The 15,000-nt window shown below is 39.2% G+C and overlaps 3 protein-coding genes across 3 annotated transcripts in view; all 3 read left to right on the top strand.

Annotated features, from left to right (window-relative positions):
• The window catches only part of LOC109464136 (sushi, von Willebrand factor type A, EGF and pentraxin domain-containing protein 1-like), a gene marked incomplete at its 5' end in the record, with an annotated part of 14,053 nt that extends 11,376 nt beyond the window's left edge, over positions 1 to 2,677 (top strand). The window contains 5 exons of the mRNA XM_019761074.1: positions 197 to 406; positions 675 to 847; positions 1,187 to 1,313; positions 1,786 to 1,983; positions 2,499 to 2,677. Of these exons, the coding sequence (XP_019616633.1) occupies positions 197 to 406; positions 675 to 847; positions 1,187 to 1,313; positions 1,786 to 1,983; positions 2,499 to 2,677 (887 nt within the window). The remainder of the gene's footprint in view (positions 1 to 196; positions 407 to 674; positions 848 to 1,186; positions 1,314 to 1,785; positions 1,984 to 2,498) is intronic.
• Positions 2,678 to 3,457: 780 nt separating this feature from the next.
• LOC109464165 lies at positions 3,458 to 5,709 on the top strand. Its single transcript, XM_019761102.1, has 3 exons — positions 3,458 to 3,574; positions 4,052 to 4,154; positions 4,964 to 5,709. The coding sequence occupies exons 1-3, from the start codon at positions 3,484 to 3,486 to the stop codon at positions 5,118 to 5,120; spliced, it is 351 nt and encodes a 116-aa protein (XP_019616661.1). The 5' UTR covers positions 3,458 to 3,483; the 3' UTR covers positions 5,121 to 5,709.
• Positions 5,710 to 7,816: 2,107 nt separating this feature from the next.
• On the top strand, positions 7,817 to 11,069 carry LOC109464186. Its single transcript, XM_019761120.1, has 2 exons — positions 7,817 to 7,940; positions 9,400 to 11,069. Exons 1-2 carry the CDS (start codon positions 7,885 to 7,887, stop codon positions 10,388 to 10,390), a joined length of 1,047 nt encoding a protein of 348 aa, XP_019616679.1. The 5' UTR covers positions 7,817 to 7,884; the 3' UTR covers positions 10,391 to 11,069.
• Positions 11,070 to 15,000: the final 3,931 nt, after the last annotated feature.

The following is a 15,000-nucleotide window of genomic DNA, read 5'->3' as shown; positions in this document are numbered from 1 at the left end:
TTATTATATGTATCTGTAGATTCGGTTGTACAGATGCTACTATTGATAAAAGTTCTACTGTTCAAATATATTGCTTTGTAAAATTCAACTTTATCTAGAATATTTCTATAACTGTACAATACATTCCTTAAATGCTAAATATATTTAAAGTAGGTTAATGTTTTCATTATCACTTTAAACCCACTTTTCCCCTTAGCTTGCCTGGAGTTAAAACCACCATACGGTGTCATCATGGACTGTTACCGGAATGACACAGAAGATAAGAAATATTGTCAAATTGACTGTAGTCCTGGGTTGGAATTTTCTGAAACACCGTTACCACTGTATACCTGCGGGCCAGAATCACAATATAAATGGAATCACCAAACCGAAAACAACCCTAATGCCACACTTCCGTCGTGTGCCCGTAAGTATTTGATGAACTTTTTTTACCGCAATGTAACCCAGCGAAAAAATTAGGTGTACCTTTAATTGTCCAAAAGAATATTACAACTTAGGAATGGGTGTGCGTTAAATTTGTATTTAGTTCATCATGAGAATCATTGTTCCTTCTATTGTTGCAAATTTTCTTGACAATTTCTTCTTCTATACTTATACAAATAGTTGAGCTAGTTTTGCGGTTGTATGCTTGAGTGTAATATGAAGAATAACTACTTACTTCTGATCTGAAATAGATGGACGAATCCCTAAGACGTATTGCCTTGAATACGAGATGGAATATCTGGATCTGTACTGCACATCTGATGAGGAAAGTCGTCATATCGTGGAGTCCATCCAAAACATAGGATCACAGAATGTCCGGGATGTAGCCTGTGTCTTGAGAAATACTTGCAATGCAACAGTGCAGGTATTATGATATTAAATACATTGTTTAGTATATTGGCGATTATCTATTACATCTCTCTTGGTCTGTCTGTGTGTGTCTCTCCCTCCCTGTGTACGTGTGTGTGTTTGTGTGTGTCTCTGTGTGTAAGTTTCTCTCTCTCTCTGTCTATCTGTGCGTGTTTTCGTGGGTGCATCTGTGTATATCTTTGTGTGTATGTTCGTGTATCTCTGGTCGGTCTGTCTGCACGTGTGTGTGTGTGTGCGCGCGCGCGCGCGTGTGTGTGTGTGTGTGTTTGTGCGTGGATTAAAAGATATAGTATGTTAAACATTGTTATAATGTTGTATGTCTTTTGCATACCAGGTTCATCATTGCGGTGAATTTGGGAAGAACACTTCGCCAGCATCTCTTGTCCTTGTACTTTGTGGAGGGGTCAGCGGATCTTTTAACATTGAAGCACTCGATGTAAATGGAAATGTAACCACTGAAGGTATTTTTTTTTGTCTTACAAATTCATTATCTATTTATAGAAGTTCTTGACAGCAGGCGCTAATACTATAGAGTATTTATAGTTTAGTAATGAGTATCGCTAGCTAACTCGGTTATGGTACAGCAGTAACTCGATGTGTTTTCTAAATCATTTACTCTATCTTAAAAGAACAAACGTTTTGTTTTGTTTTGTAATTTAATATAATGTATGGCGTCTTCTCTTCATTGTCACTTTGGTACGTTTGAGAGATCTTCATCGGTAAAAAGACGGCCAGCACCTTTCTTTCATTTTTTTCACATTGTACAGATGGCTTAGATTTTCAGATTGTTTTGAGCACCACCACCACCGGTCGTACTTTGCCGTGCACGTCGACCTCACTTGGACATTATGCCCCGGAGAGGGTTTTGTCGATAAGACGATAAGACTAAGGCTAATATTGTCATGATTAATCGTTGCCTTCCATTCAATTTAGGGCATGATGCAATACGTAGGCTATCCGAGACTGTCACAAACCTCGCTTTCGCAGCCGAGGAAATCAAAAACAAATCGAGTTCCAATGACTTCTCCGTCGTAATTGGTGATCAGAGCTTTGCTGTCGACGCTAACGGAAGTCAGCCTAGACTCATTGCGGATTGCCAACCAGGGATGATAGCGCAAAGGATGGTCTGTGGTAGGTATGAATTTTTTTCAAGATCATTATAAGTAGCCTTTACCAGGCACCGCGGATCGCTGGAAAAATAGTAGAAATTGCCTGAAATAAAGGGATAGTATACCAGAGAAGATTCCGGGCCATCCGTGGGTCGCGAATTGGATCTTCTATGGCCCGGGATCTTCTCTGGTATACAATCAATTTATTTCGGCCGATTTCTACAATTTTTTCAGCGATACGAGGTGCCTGGTACGTACAGGCTACATTATAGGAACCAAATGGCCTTTTTTCATTACACTTAACATAGCATGTTTAGATCTTCAAAATTATACCAACATACATCATTTTTCTGCATTAGAGACAAAGGCTATGTTTGAATAATGGTTTTTAAAGGTTTTGGCTAAAACTTTTAGTAAAAGCTAAATATCGAAAAAATAACATAAAAAACGCTACAGTATACATATTTTGATGTCATACATCTAATGCATTATGCCCTGTCTGTAATATATTAATAACCGTTTTACTTACCTTTTCAGTATATTGTGCATCTGGCACCTACTACCAAAACAAGATGTGCGTCAGGTGTCCTAAAGGGTCATTCCAAGAGCTTGAAGGACAGATGTCCTGTATCTTCTGCCCGGAAGGTTTTACAACAGTGGGAGTAGGGTCTAACAATAACTCCGACTGCTACGTGACGATAGGTAATTATGCTTAAAACCTGGTCAGAGCCTGGTCAGAATATTTGACCGAATGTAAGTGGACAAGTCGTAATTTACTAAAATATTTACAAATTTTGTTCATAATTATCTTTATCAGTACGTTGTATTTTCATGTACACCATACTTTTCGTTCCCGCAAAACGCCCAACCATGCCCCTAGTCAGGATCGTAAATGTGCGTAACACACCTTCTCATCAAATTGACAATACATGTCTTAAAGTTTAAATTGAATAATACAGTTAAAATTTAAACACTTTATATCAAAAATCATTTTCCTTACTACTAAAACAAAGAAATAAAAATAGTCACGTAATAAATTAACAAGACTGCTAAGATCGTTTGAAGCTAGAATGATGATTTATCAAAAGACAAAAAGCACATGTTTAGTGTTAGCCATTACAAATTGCTGGGGCGTGCATCTAGGCACTCGGAGCCGTCATTAAATGCGATGTCTTTTATTACACGTTCAAATACATTACTTAATTCCATAGATTTCTTTTTACCAATGTAGTATCCTGGCACTACTGTTTTGAGCATCAATACAAGATAGGCCGTAGTAGATGATAACTTGTAGACGTGTATATGATAGCAAACTTGTAGACTTGTGACGTGTATATGATAGCAAACTGTTTCAAGTCCAGTTTTGTTCCATGGATTAATGTGATTTCTAACGCATGTGGCTAAAATTGTCCAAGTAGAAAGTCACCAGATGCTCTGTGCACACTAAATAAAGATTGAATGTCAGTCCTTGATTCTTACAGTTGGACCAATGTCACCGACCGAAGAAGCTTCCACTGCCTGGATGACAAATGGTCCAGTTTACACTGCATCCGTCACGTCAACTACATCATCGTTGGTTCCTGACGACTTTGGTGATACGGAGGAAGTCAAAGGTACATGTAATCATACACGGAGATGTCATTTTGTTGTAGATGTGATGTAGTTCTTACAAACACCCTAATAAGATTTGGCTGTTATTTGGCAATAATTCTGTAACTTTATCAGCCACTTTAAAATTTATCGTGTAACGAATTATTCAAATCATTTATTTGAATCGATAGTCCTGATAGCATACCACGTGCTTAATGACTTAATATTTGGACAAATGAAAAAAAAAATGCGCTGATCATATTAATGACCAGCATCACATTAGCTTAATTCCTTAAGATCATACTTTATAAAAATAATATTATAAGTTGACGTTAGCCACACTTCAGAGGTATCAGGATCTAGGAGTACCATTAGCTATTTACAATAAAAACTATGAACATGAAGCAAGGTCCCAACATCTTATGGTTATCATTTCCTGTATGATTAAGTCTCCTATAACATTTTGACTCTATACTACCTTATATATGTTTACCACCTAGATGACTCTGCGGACACCATGACGATTGCTATTGTTGTTGTGATCCTTATCCTGATAATTGCTACTGGCACTGGCATTGGAGCATTCATGTGCAAAACTAAAAGGTAAGCATGTCAATGTTTTAAGGCAAAATATGCTACTTTTAATGTTTAAAAACAATTATATCCCTGTCTTGGGATCTAATGTTCATTCCTCCGCTTAAATATCTACAGTAAAAATGTTGCAACCAATTCGGGGTTAAGATCAGAAACTCAGCAATATCTTTGGTTCGTAGAATCGTAGTTCTTCGAACTCTTGTCCAAGCAAAGTTTTTGACAACAAAAACTTTGTCAAAAACTTAATCTTACGTACTGGTAAGACAACGATTAGTTTCTTTATTGGTTTCATTAGAAAACGTTAAAACATGTCATAGTGAGCACTGCAATTTTTAGTGCAAAGTGATAATATCCGAGGACGGCTAGAGTATTTAACGAGAGCGGTTATTTTTGTCAAATTCTTTGAAACCTATTACGGTCAAGAAAAAATATTGTAAGTGGGAAGGTATGCAATTTTCATATAGACAGTTCACCCAAAGTCATCCAACAAATACAAAGTTAATACAACACTGAAATGCATCAGTACACTAATATTTTGCTCTTTTGACTTTTCGAATTCGGTTCTTATTAGTTAAGTGGTCTGGTACGCACTACTATAATGTCAGTAATAATAATTTTTTTTTTTCTCGTCGGTGGTCGACCCCCTAAAATGGCTAGGGTCGTAGCTTTTTTTAGGTTTGTTCGGATAACCGGAGCATTTTCCCTGGGTATAACACCATCTTAGTGTTTGTATGCGTTACAGCAGATGTAATATCACATCTCTCTATGAATAATGTACGGTGTTTTACTATTCTAGTTTTTGTTTTCATTTTTTTCAGGAAATACAGTGTCAATGCAGCTGTTGATAAAGACGATGATGAACAGAAAAACCCAAAGTCTCAACCTGCCAAAAGAGATCAAGAGTTTCAACTATCGCTTTTCTCCGAGAAAACGCTCACAGAGACACGCGCTCCAAACAATGCCCACTTTTCATAACGTAAAAACCAAAAGGTTTCTTAGCTTTCCCAAGGCCGACTTCTAAAAGACCAACGGCGTCTGCAAAACTACAAGCCTATTGCACCACTCTAAAAACAGGCATGGCATTTTGAAGCAAAGTACTTCATGATTAAGCAAAGGGAAGGAATTGAAATAATATTTGCATGAGTCTATATCTGCTTAGTCTAATATAAAAAAACAAGGATTATCTGTATTATTTTTATTGAAAAGTTAGTGTTCTTGACGTACCTATCACTATAATTGTTTCAATTCGATTGTGTGTGTATGTGTGTTTCAAGTTTTTTTTTAAGTTGGTTGAGTTGGCAATGTAGATGGGTACCTGTGTGTGTTATTGTTGTGTTGTTCTTTATATTATCATCTCAGAAGCATATTTTTTTTTCTTTTGACTTCATTAAAGTTAAATTAAGTTTACGTTAAAGTATTTTAGTACTTCTGATTGCTTTGGTGAACTTCTATAATATTCTAATAAGTCTATTTGATCGTTTGTTTGATATGTTTACTCAGGCGTACTGCAGTTCATTGTGATATACATGTTTGAAACTGCAAAGTCTTAAAAAAATATTAATGGACTTAAATAATGTAATGCTAACAGTTAAAAAATCTGGAAACTAATGGCAACAAAATTACCAGAAAAAGTATATTGTCGTATGGAATTAAGTTAAGCATGACTCTATTTTGCACAATTATATAAAATTTGCAAAGATTGCGTTTGCACGTTTGCCTAATCTCACCTGACAGTATGCTAGAAAATTGCAAACAATTCTATTTTTACCTTTCATATGCAACTCGGGCTTCTTCTTCTTATGCTTCATACGTTTTGCCGGGGGGGGGGGTGCTGTTTAATCGCAGCTGTAAAAGAGTCAAACTAGCCTTTGCTTGATATCTTTAGACGACCTTATTCCAGGCTAGTACTTTCCTCTTTGTCCTTGTAATTATTGATTCCATTAAAAAAGTTGAGGTATTTTTTGGTGTGTTTGTGTCTGTTTCGATCGAGCAAAGAGAATACTCACGGAGTTAATCTTAGTTACCTAAATCATATGTATAAATCTTTGTGTTAAATATAGGTTTCTTTGTTGTTGTTGTTGTTTTCATTTGCTTCTGAAAAAAAATTGAGCAACTTAAAAGTGATATGTTCTACACTTATAAGCATTTCAAAAACAAAGTATTGGTCATTTGACTTCTGCTAGTGACTTTGCTGAAGGAGATGGTCGAATATTAATAACTTAAAAAGGTAACGTCGCGACGGTACATGTAGCACGGTAGAAAACATATACATGTGCACACAGGTATGGAAGCAATTTTTTTTTGTTCTTTTGAAATTGTAGACGAGATTTGGTTGAAGTATTCAATATTGGTATTATTTATAGTATTACGAATTCAATCTGAACGCAATGTGACTTTTCCGGTTGGATTACTTCACATATTACGGAGTCATGCATAACGGGGTGTTTTTTTTTATCCAATTCAAAAAGCAATACGCGGTAGCTACATAAAGAGCAGCAAGGCCGTGTTGATTTGATCATAAAGATGTGAATTTTTCGTTCGTTTAAAAACGTTTTGGCTATACTGTAAACACTGTACATCGTACAAAATGAGCGAATATATGTCGTATGTTGCGAAAAACGGATTGGAAATCGATATTAATGTAATCACTAGTGCCAAAATCAACACAGGAAAGAATAAATGTGAAGAAATGAGAAAGGATGGTGTATTATTTTTTCCTCATACCATAATCTGTGTGTTTAGTAATTTCTTCAACCTCTGCAACCACGTAGTTTTTATAAAATGAAGGAAATTTTTTTTGCCAAACTTTTCTTTATTTTTTATGATGTTTCGCCATTGTCATGTATAGACTCCCGTTTTTCGAGACGACAGACAATGGACTATGCATTGTCTGTCGTCGTGCCATTGTTTTTCAAAGGCCCTAGGCAATGTCATTTACATGTATATGTATATATGTTAAAAAAACTTTTTGATCTGACAAGGGAGCGAGGAAAAAAATTGACAAAAATTAAATAAAGCTAACTTCATTATGAATTCTAAAGGAAATCATGAAGTAGAAAAAATTAAAACACAGAACATGGTATGTGAGATATGAAAAAAAGGAATATTGTCTATATTTTTGTTTTTTATCATGTTCTTTTTCTGTGGCTTAAGACATTATTTCACAAAAATATGATAAAATTGTATTCTACGGAATTAGAGTAATATTTCCAATATTTCTGTTCAATTCACAAATCATCATCGCATTCGGTATCTTTGTAAGGTACGGTGGCAAACCTTTTTAAACGACCTGAAATTGATGCTATTGACACAATCAACTCACCCTGGCCCGTTCGTCTAAATTTGCAGATCCAAGTAACGACCATGCTAATAAGAGTTCTGTACCTCTTGGGAACAAACAATGCCAAGGCTACTTTCAATTCTTAAGAATATGAAACATTTTAAAAAATATAAAACTAAATTGAGGTGTGATAAGAATGTTTACTATTTATATGTAAACAAGTATTGTGCTACTACACTGACACGGGTAACTTTGTTCCAGTGTCATTGTTATGCATAGATTCCCGAACCCCCAGCGAACAATGGACTATGCCTTGTCTGTCTGTCGGCACGCTATTGTTATTTAAAAGACCCGCGTACCGGCGAGTATAAACCTGGACACTTTTTCTAGAGCCGCCATTCCGAGTCCTGTCTCCTGACTGCGCTTGTGTCCCGTTGCGTGTGGATTTCTGCGAAAAAAATGAGCAAGGATCACAATCAACTGGTGGTGAATCGGCCGTATAAGCCTAGAAGAAGGTACGTAAAATTTATACTTTATGTGATGTGGATCTGTTTATTATTGCTGGACATAAATATATAGGGTGGATAAACAAAAAGAGGTTTGGGTAAATAAGATTGTACTGCCGGTGTCACAGCGATCCCCACCCCCGGGGGAAATCATAATTTAGCGATTTGGTCCTCGTTAGTGATTTCCCCCTCCCCCCACCCACATCCTCACCCACATCCTCACCCACATCCCACCCACATCCTCACCCCCACCCACATCCTCACCCACATCCCACCCCACCCGAGGCGAGATCGCTAGCGATCTTCTTCTTCTTCTTTCTGTTGAGGAAGCCGCCTTCAGCGGTTTGAAGATTCTGCTTCCTATGGTGGTGGGTGCATGCCGAAGAGGTCAGATTTCACAGCTTGCCCCTAAACTCCTCCAGAGGGGAGGAGAGGGCAATGTCTGCGTCCAGAGTGTTCCAGTCAGGAATTGTCCGCGGGAAGAAGGAGTTCTGTCTGTCGGAGGTCCTACTTTGGGGCACTGGGGCACTCTGTAGGCAGCAGGGTGTGACTGTCTAGTGGCCCTTGTCTGGACATTGGGGGTGGGTCTTACTTGCATGTTTATGCACAGTGCACCGGTGTGATACTTGTAGTGCACCGGTGTGATACTTGTAGCGATTAACACCCCCCCCCCCTGGGGGCAAGATCGCTAGAGCTTTAGAATCCTCGTTCACGAGAGAATTCCCCCCTCCCCTGACTGCCTAGCCACCTCTGATTCTAAAAACAATGTACAGTATGACAAACTACAGTATGCTACTAACTGTTCAGTAGACTCCGCCGCCTGCAATTTCAAACCAAAACAAACCGACATGCAGGAGATGTAGCCAAGGAGCTTCTATCTCCTTGTCACCTTGACGTAGCGTTACGGTAGTAAATTAGATTAAATTAATAGGGTGCATTGTTAACTTTGTCCATGTACTGAATTTCTAAAGGAATCGTTGTGTAGTAATTTATAAATACCGAAAGTGCAAAATAATAACTAGGGTGATTCCTAATCTGCTACAAAGATTGGTCACATTGTACATGTCTTTGCGTTTTGAGGTCTGCTTTGTGTGTTTGGAAGTCTCTAGTAGGAAAGCCCTTATTTCTTACGTTTACGGGAGACTTGAACTTTGTTTTTTAGGGGAAAGTCGTGACACTTGTTTTTGTTGGTGGTAGAGCTGCATCGCTTCGAAAATAAACACAGCTTTAGCCGTTCATAGAAACAACTCCTACCCCTCTAGAAGTCGGTACAAGAGGCTAAGACGTGTGTATTTCAACTAACCTGTATAGAACATCATTATTTCAATGGTTGACTGCCTCTTGCAGTGTTATTATTATGTGCATGCTGGTTGTTTGAGAAGATCATGGAGTAATTTCATACGTAAATTCATTAGGTTACTTGAATGTCAACCCAGTCAGACCTAACTTGAATTATCATCTGTTCCAGGCGTACCATAGGAGCGGCCTATTCCTGCCGATTTTGTACCTTTGTGACGCGGACTGGTCCCGCAGTGCTGTCGTATCACCTCCAGTCGCACCTCGGCACCAGGCACTGTCCTGTTTGCGGTGTCTCAGCAGCCAGCAAACCTGCACTTCACCAACACATCGCTAGGCGGCACATCCATCCTGATATGGGCCACAGCGGTGACAAGTCCTTTGTTGACAAAGGGACGTACACCTGCTCAAGGTCATGCAAAGTTTGTCGGATGGTGAAACACTACGACAGGCGTGTTTTCGACCACTGTTGTTTCCTGTGCGACTACTCGGACCCCAACCCTATGGACCTCTACCACCACGTGATGATGGGGCACGTACACATCACCAAATCTCGTGAGACCAACACCCCAAAATCTCGCGAGACCGCCATGTCGGGACTGACAGAGCACCCACCAAAGCTCTCTTCGGGGATTGGTGATTTCGTGTCTCAGGTCAAAGATGGTGGCGAGAACTGTAACTCTGTCCACGTGAAGACAGACGAAAGGCACCAGGGCGATGGGCTGCTCACACCGCCACAGGAACTACGGACATACGGCAAGCGGAAGTCTCCACCCGTATCACCACTGGCTGACAAACCCACAACAAACCCCCTAAAGAAGAGGCGGCGGGTTTTCCTCGGAAGTGGCAACAGCGACAACTGCCCTGTACCAGAACATACTCCAACAGAGACTGCCGCCACCAGTCATAATAACATGGAATGGTCAGAAGAACTGTCGCCTGCCTTCGATCGACAATCGAATGGAGGAACTGCCACTGTCGGACCAACGTATAACGTCGGTTTCTGTTCGGTGTGGGTACCGATGGCGTTATCGCCACCAGTGTTGCACCAGGAGGTGCCACTGGACTTGTCCCTAAGTAAGGCTAAAGCGACACCTACCGACACAACGGAAAATACCATGCCTGTAATCACGTCCGTATTTTCGTGGAAAGACTACATCTGAACTGGAATTGTTTAGTATGGGATTTTCTACCAAGATACGAGTTGCTTTTTAGACTTATGTTTAGTTATGATATATCAGAAATGGCGACAGCCGTTAACAAAGACTAGTAGAGGTTTCCATAAATGCTGTCCTTGATCCAATGTACTAGTATTCATCAGGCTAGTCACCTTGGAAAAGTATTTCCTCGCCCTCATTCTAATTTAAAATCGCATTATTTTTCATCCTTAGATATTTAAGAAACTTTTGTAGTTGACGAAATCACGTTGAGGCAGTAATGTAGAAATGGATTATTTCAGACTTTTGAACGGCATTACATGTAGTAAATTTATGAAAGGAATATCGAGCCAACCTCAAATGCCAGGGTCATAAAAACAGATCTATTGCATAATCCATTTAAATGACCAAAAAGTATCTTTTTACTCTTCTTATAATTTTGCAATAGTGTAGACAAGTGTCGCCCTTGAGATACATGCTCCTTGAACACCCAAATGCAACATATAGTTACACACTGTTAATAAATGAATGGAGTTACACATTATTTCCTTGGTTTGTTCGTAGTTGTAAATTTCGTGTTAAAAAGTGTTTAAAACAGAATTTACTATAATTTAGCACTTTTAGATAACTTCATTCACTTTAAAAGGAACAGCACGAAAGTAATAAAGAATTGAGAATAAATAGTTTGTGTTTTTCTTTAAAAACAACAAATCTAAACATTGGTTATCTTAGAATGTTTAACGGTTACAAAAAAAATGTAAAACAAAAAAGCATTACCGAAAAAAATAGCTCGAATATGTCGTAAAATATTACTGCCATATTGAAAAAGAAACGCATCCTGCGTTTGTTATCTTCTATATACATGTGTATGCGATATGCTTTGTTGGATAGTATATGTAGTATGTTATAATCCATTGACCATATACATTCGCCCTAGCTCTTTTTTACAGTAGGCGCGCTGCCCAGTATCTGACTTCACAGTGAAAATGTGACGTTTACCGCTCGATTATTGTCCACAGCAATCCATTGTTACAGGCAAGGTTACCTTTGGTCAATGAGGCCGCTGTATTGTTGGTATATCCAGATATCCCAGGATACACCGCGCACCGTCACCGTCACCGATCCGATGATCAAGTTTCAAAATGGCGGACTGCCAAGAACCTGTCAACCTGTGGACGGAAACATAAAACAGGCCATTATAGACATAGTCGGCTGATTGTTCATTATCTTTTTCGATCTGTTCAGTAAGTTTGATCAGAAATCGTGTGCACAAACATAACCTTCTTGGCGACGGTAATGACTGTAACATATACAGAACCCTTCCCAACAGCCGATTTAGTTATATATCATTCTGAACAGATTATGGCCATGTCTCCTTTCGTTGTTAACCTTGTCCTGCAGAGCACAACAATTGTTGTTCTGCACATACAGTACCATCTATCTAGCACCCTGTATAGGTACGATTTGGGGGTATTTCTCGTGCAACGCATCACACCGCAGCGAAACGCAAGAATGAGGAAGTAACTATGCCACTGCAGGGCAAAAAATCTAGGGGTATATGATTTAATCAAGACATGAAATTATTGAAAAATATTGCGCTAGGAATGCCAGAAGGGCAAGGTTAAGGACAGTACTTTAAAGTATTATGTTCAAAATGCAATGTTTTATTACACGCGGTTCATTAACAACATCCTTTTTTTAATCACGGCGAAAGTTTCTGACACTACTTTAATGGTTCTTCAATACAAATTCCCACAGAGATCAGTTGCCATGGGCAACGTAACCTTTGACTAAAGATGTCACCATGTTATTGGTACATCCCAGGATACACCGCGCACCACCACTCCTATCTGACAAGGTCGCAGGACACGGTATTTATGGACGACCCCTATGTTACTATATTTATGGGCGACCCCTATGGTGCCGTTGTACAAAATAGTGCAGGTTTAATTTCTTGAATCTTGACTATTATGACTTGTGAGAGGTAGCCAGAAGTAAACTTCACTCTGTGGTATAAAAATGTTTCCACTTTTTGACATTATGGTTTGGAATTTGGAAGATTTTCCTGTTCGTGTATAACTGCGTCGAATTACGGCAAATACGTTCCAGAGTGAGCCGCTGTAGTCCCGTTGACCTCCACAGGTGTTCATATAAAAGAGGTCGTCAAAACGGTAAAAAATAACCTTTTCTTGTTTTTAGCTTTTTTTTTGTTATAACATAAATTTCAACATATTTGTTGGTCGTGTTTCTCTACTATATTTCACCGCGTCGAAGTGAGTCACCTTGGGGACCTTTACTATAGAAATCCCCATAGGGCAAAAACTTTACTCTGGTATCACAATTCTATCGTTAATGTTCAAAATGGCTGGAAGCCAACATCCTGTCAACATTTCGACGGGGACATAAGGCAGGCTATTATAGACAGAATATGATGGTAGATCGCCTCTGACCTGTAACATTCATCGTATAAGAATTTGGTGTGAAAATTGAGCTGGCCAAGGTAATCATAGTCATCCCTGCCTGGTATGGAAACCATTTTTATGAGCCAAATTTGGCTTTTGAGTGATTCAGCTCCATATTTTTTGCAAAGGCATTTCCGTTGACACGATATTCTTTACCCTGCTTTTCTAATTACAACAGCTCCCTAATTAAAATGCCTAGCGTGCGCTTAACGGGAGGCTTAGCGGCCGGGCAAACTCTTTGCGCCGACAAGATCGTGGAGTCACGACGGTCTGTTTACCAGGCCAACTTTACCTGACTTTTATCTTTGCTTTACACGAATCGTTTTTTCTCCTTACTTTTCATTTGAATACGTCTATCTGCAAATACAACAAGAGTTCAGAGATCTCATACCTCCATGAAATACGGGCTTACTTTGTCCTCATAAATTATGCAAATAACCTCTACATTAACATAATACATGCATAGCGATGCAAACCTTTAAGTAACTTACACGTTACAAGGTATGAAATTCCCATCATTCACCAATAAGAATTTACAGAATTTTCACATTAATCATGCAAATTAGGTCATCATTTGCATAATTGGTATCTGTTGATGTTCCGCCTGCCACAGATTAAATAGATTACATGTATAGCAGTACCATTATATGAAACACTGTAATTATAGAATTTCCTCATTAATTATGCAAATTAAGTCCGCATTTGCATAATTTGCATTTAATCATGTACAACTGTCTTTTAAGTACCTACACACCAAAAATGATGAAAATACGTTGTTCCAATCTAGACTTATTGGCTTTGAAAGTTTTTACCAGAAACTAACCTGCAGTTCCAGAACAAGCTGCTAGGGGGACCAAACTTACGCCACTTATTCCTGACAAGATAAGCTATCTGTCACCAAAAAGTCAAGACCATAGCTTGTTCAGAACAAAAGATACAAAAGCCGGAAGTTCTGCTGCAGTACCAAGGTCATCCGCCAGGAGGCCCATATTTGACCTTGACCTTTGTCTTCCTAAGACTTATCAGCATACCAAATATCATCACAATCCATAAAGGCGTTATGAAGTTATGCCGCCTACAAAGTTGCGGAAACACAGACAGACAGACACACAGACACACAGACAGACAGACAGACAGACAGACATACAGACAGACACGCCAAAAACAATACCTCCATTTTTCATGGAGGTAACAACGGGGAAGGGCGCGTGATGCCGGAAATATTTTTGCGTCAATATTCAGCGCCGTGATTCAAGAGATTAATACCCGGAAACAATTTCTTTTCTTGTTTTGAACGCATTAACATGCATTTACGCTAATCTAGTATGATTCAGGGTTACTTTTTTTTTAACCTGCCATGGCCAGATTATCTAAAGATGTGTGTATTGTGTATACAATCTACAGAAAGAGAAATGTACATCAGGTCCGATCATCCGATTTTCACGTTTCGGTTTTTTGGACTCGGTTCATGAACGTATTTTGGTTTGGCTCCTGGAATGTGCGAAAAAAAATGACTCCCGGGACTGTCTACAGGGAACACTCGCACATTCGCGGTGTATCAGGACAGCGCGACTGGTCGGCATCAGCGCAGTCCCTGCAATTAGTAACAGTTGCATAAACGGACGAAAACATTTCAAAGAAATGGGGATGTTTCGAAAATAAGCATTTTTCTCCAATATCAAAACAGCTACGGTAAAAATAAAAAGACGTGCATCATCCCCGGACATAATGCCACACCACATGCGAAATTACACAGAAATGCGACGTACGGAAGAATGCGTTTTGGCTGCGAACATCTTCCAAAAAACCTGGCATCTCTTAACCATGGGCAAAAACATCTGGAACCACTTAAAAAAACCACCCCGTATCTGCATGAACTTTTACCCCCCCCACTGCTATTCCAAACAACGCGTTTTTCTGGACCATTCCAATTCGCCTCGTAATTGTAGGGGTGCGTCTGCAATATTACATTGACCGCAAAAAGCAGCAACGGCAAAAATACACATTCGTGCATCAACACGGGCATGCCCGCAGACGGCGTATAAAATTGCGTGCCGATTACACAAAGAGAACCCAGTGTTTTGACTGCGAACATGAAAAATCAGCCGATTACAACACTCCGTCCGGAGGTCCTGACCTCCTTCACGGAGTAAT

This window comes from Branchiostoma belcheri, unplaced genomic scaffold (genome assembly GCF_001625305.1).
Source record: "Branchiostoma belcheri isolate BF01 breed outbred unplaced genomic scaffold, Haploidv18h27 scaffold133, whole genome shotgun sequence".
Lineage (NCBI taxonomy): Eukaryota > Metazoa > Chordata > Leptocardii > Amphioxiformes > Branchiostomatidae > Branchiostoma > Branchiostoma belcheri.
Note: the sequence above shows the minus strand (reverse complement) of the source record. Positions and strands in the feature narration are given on the sequence as shown.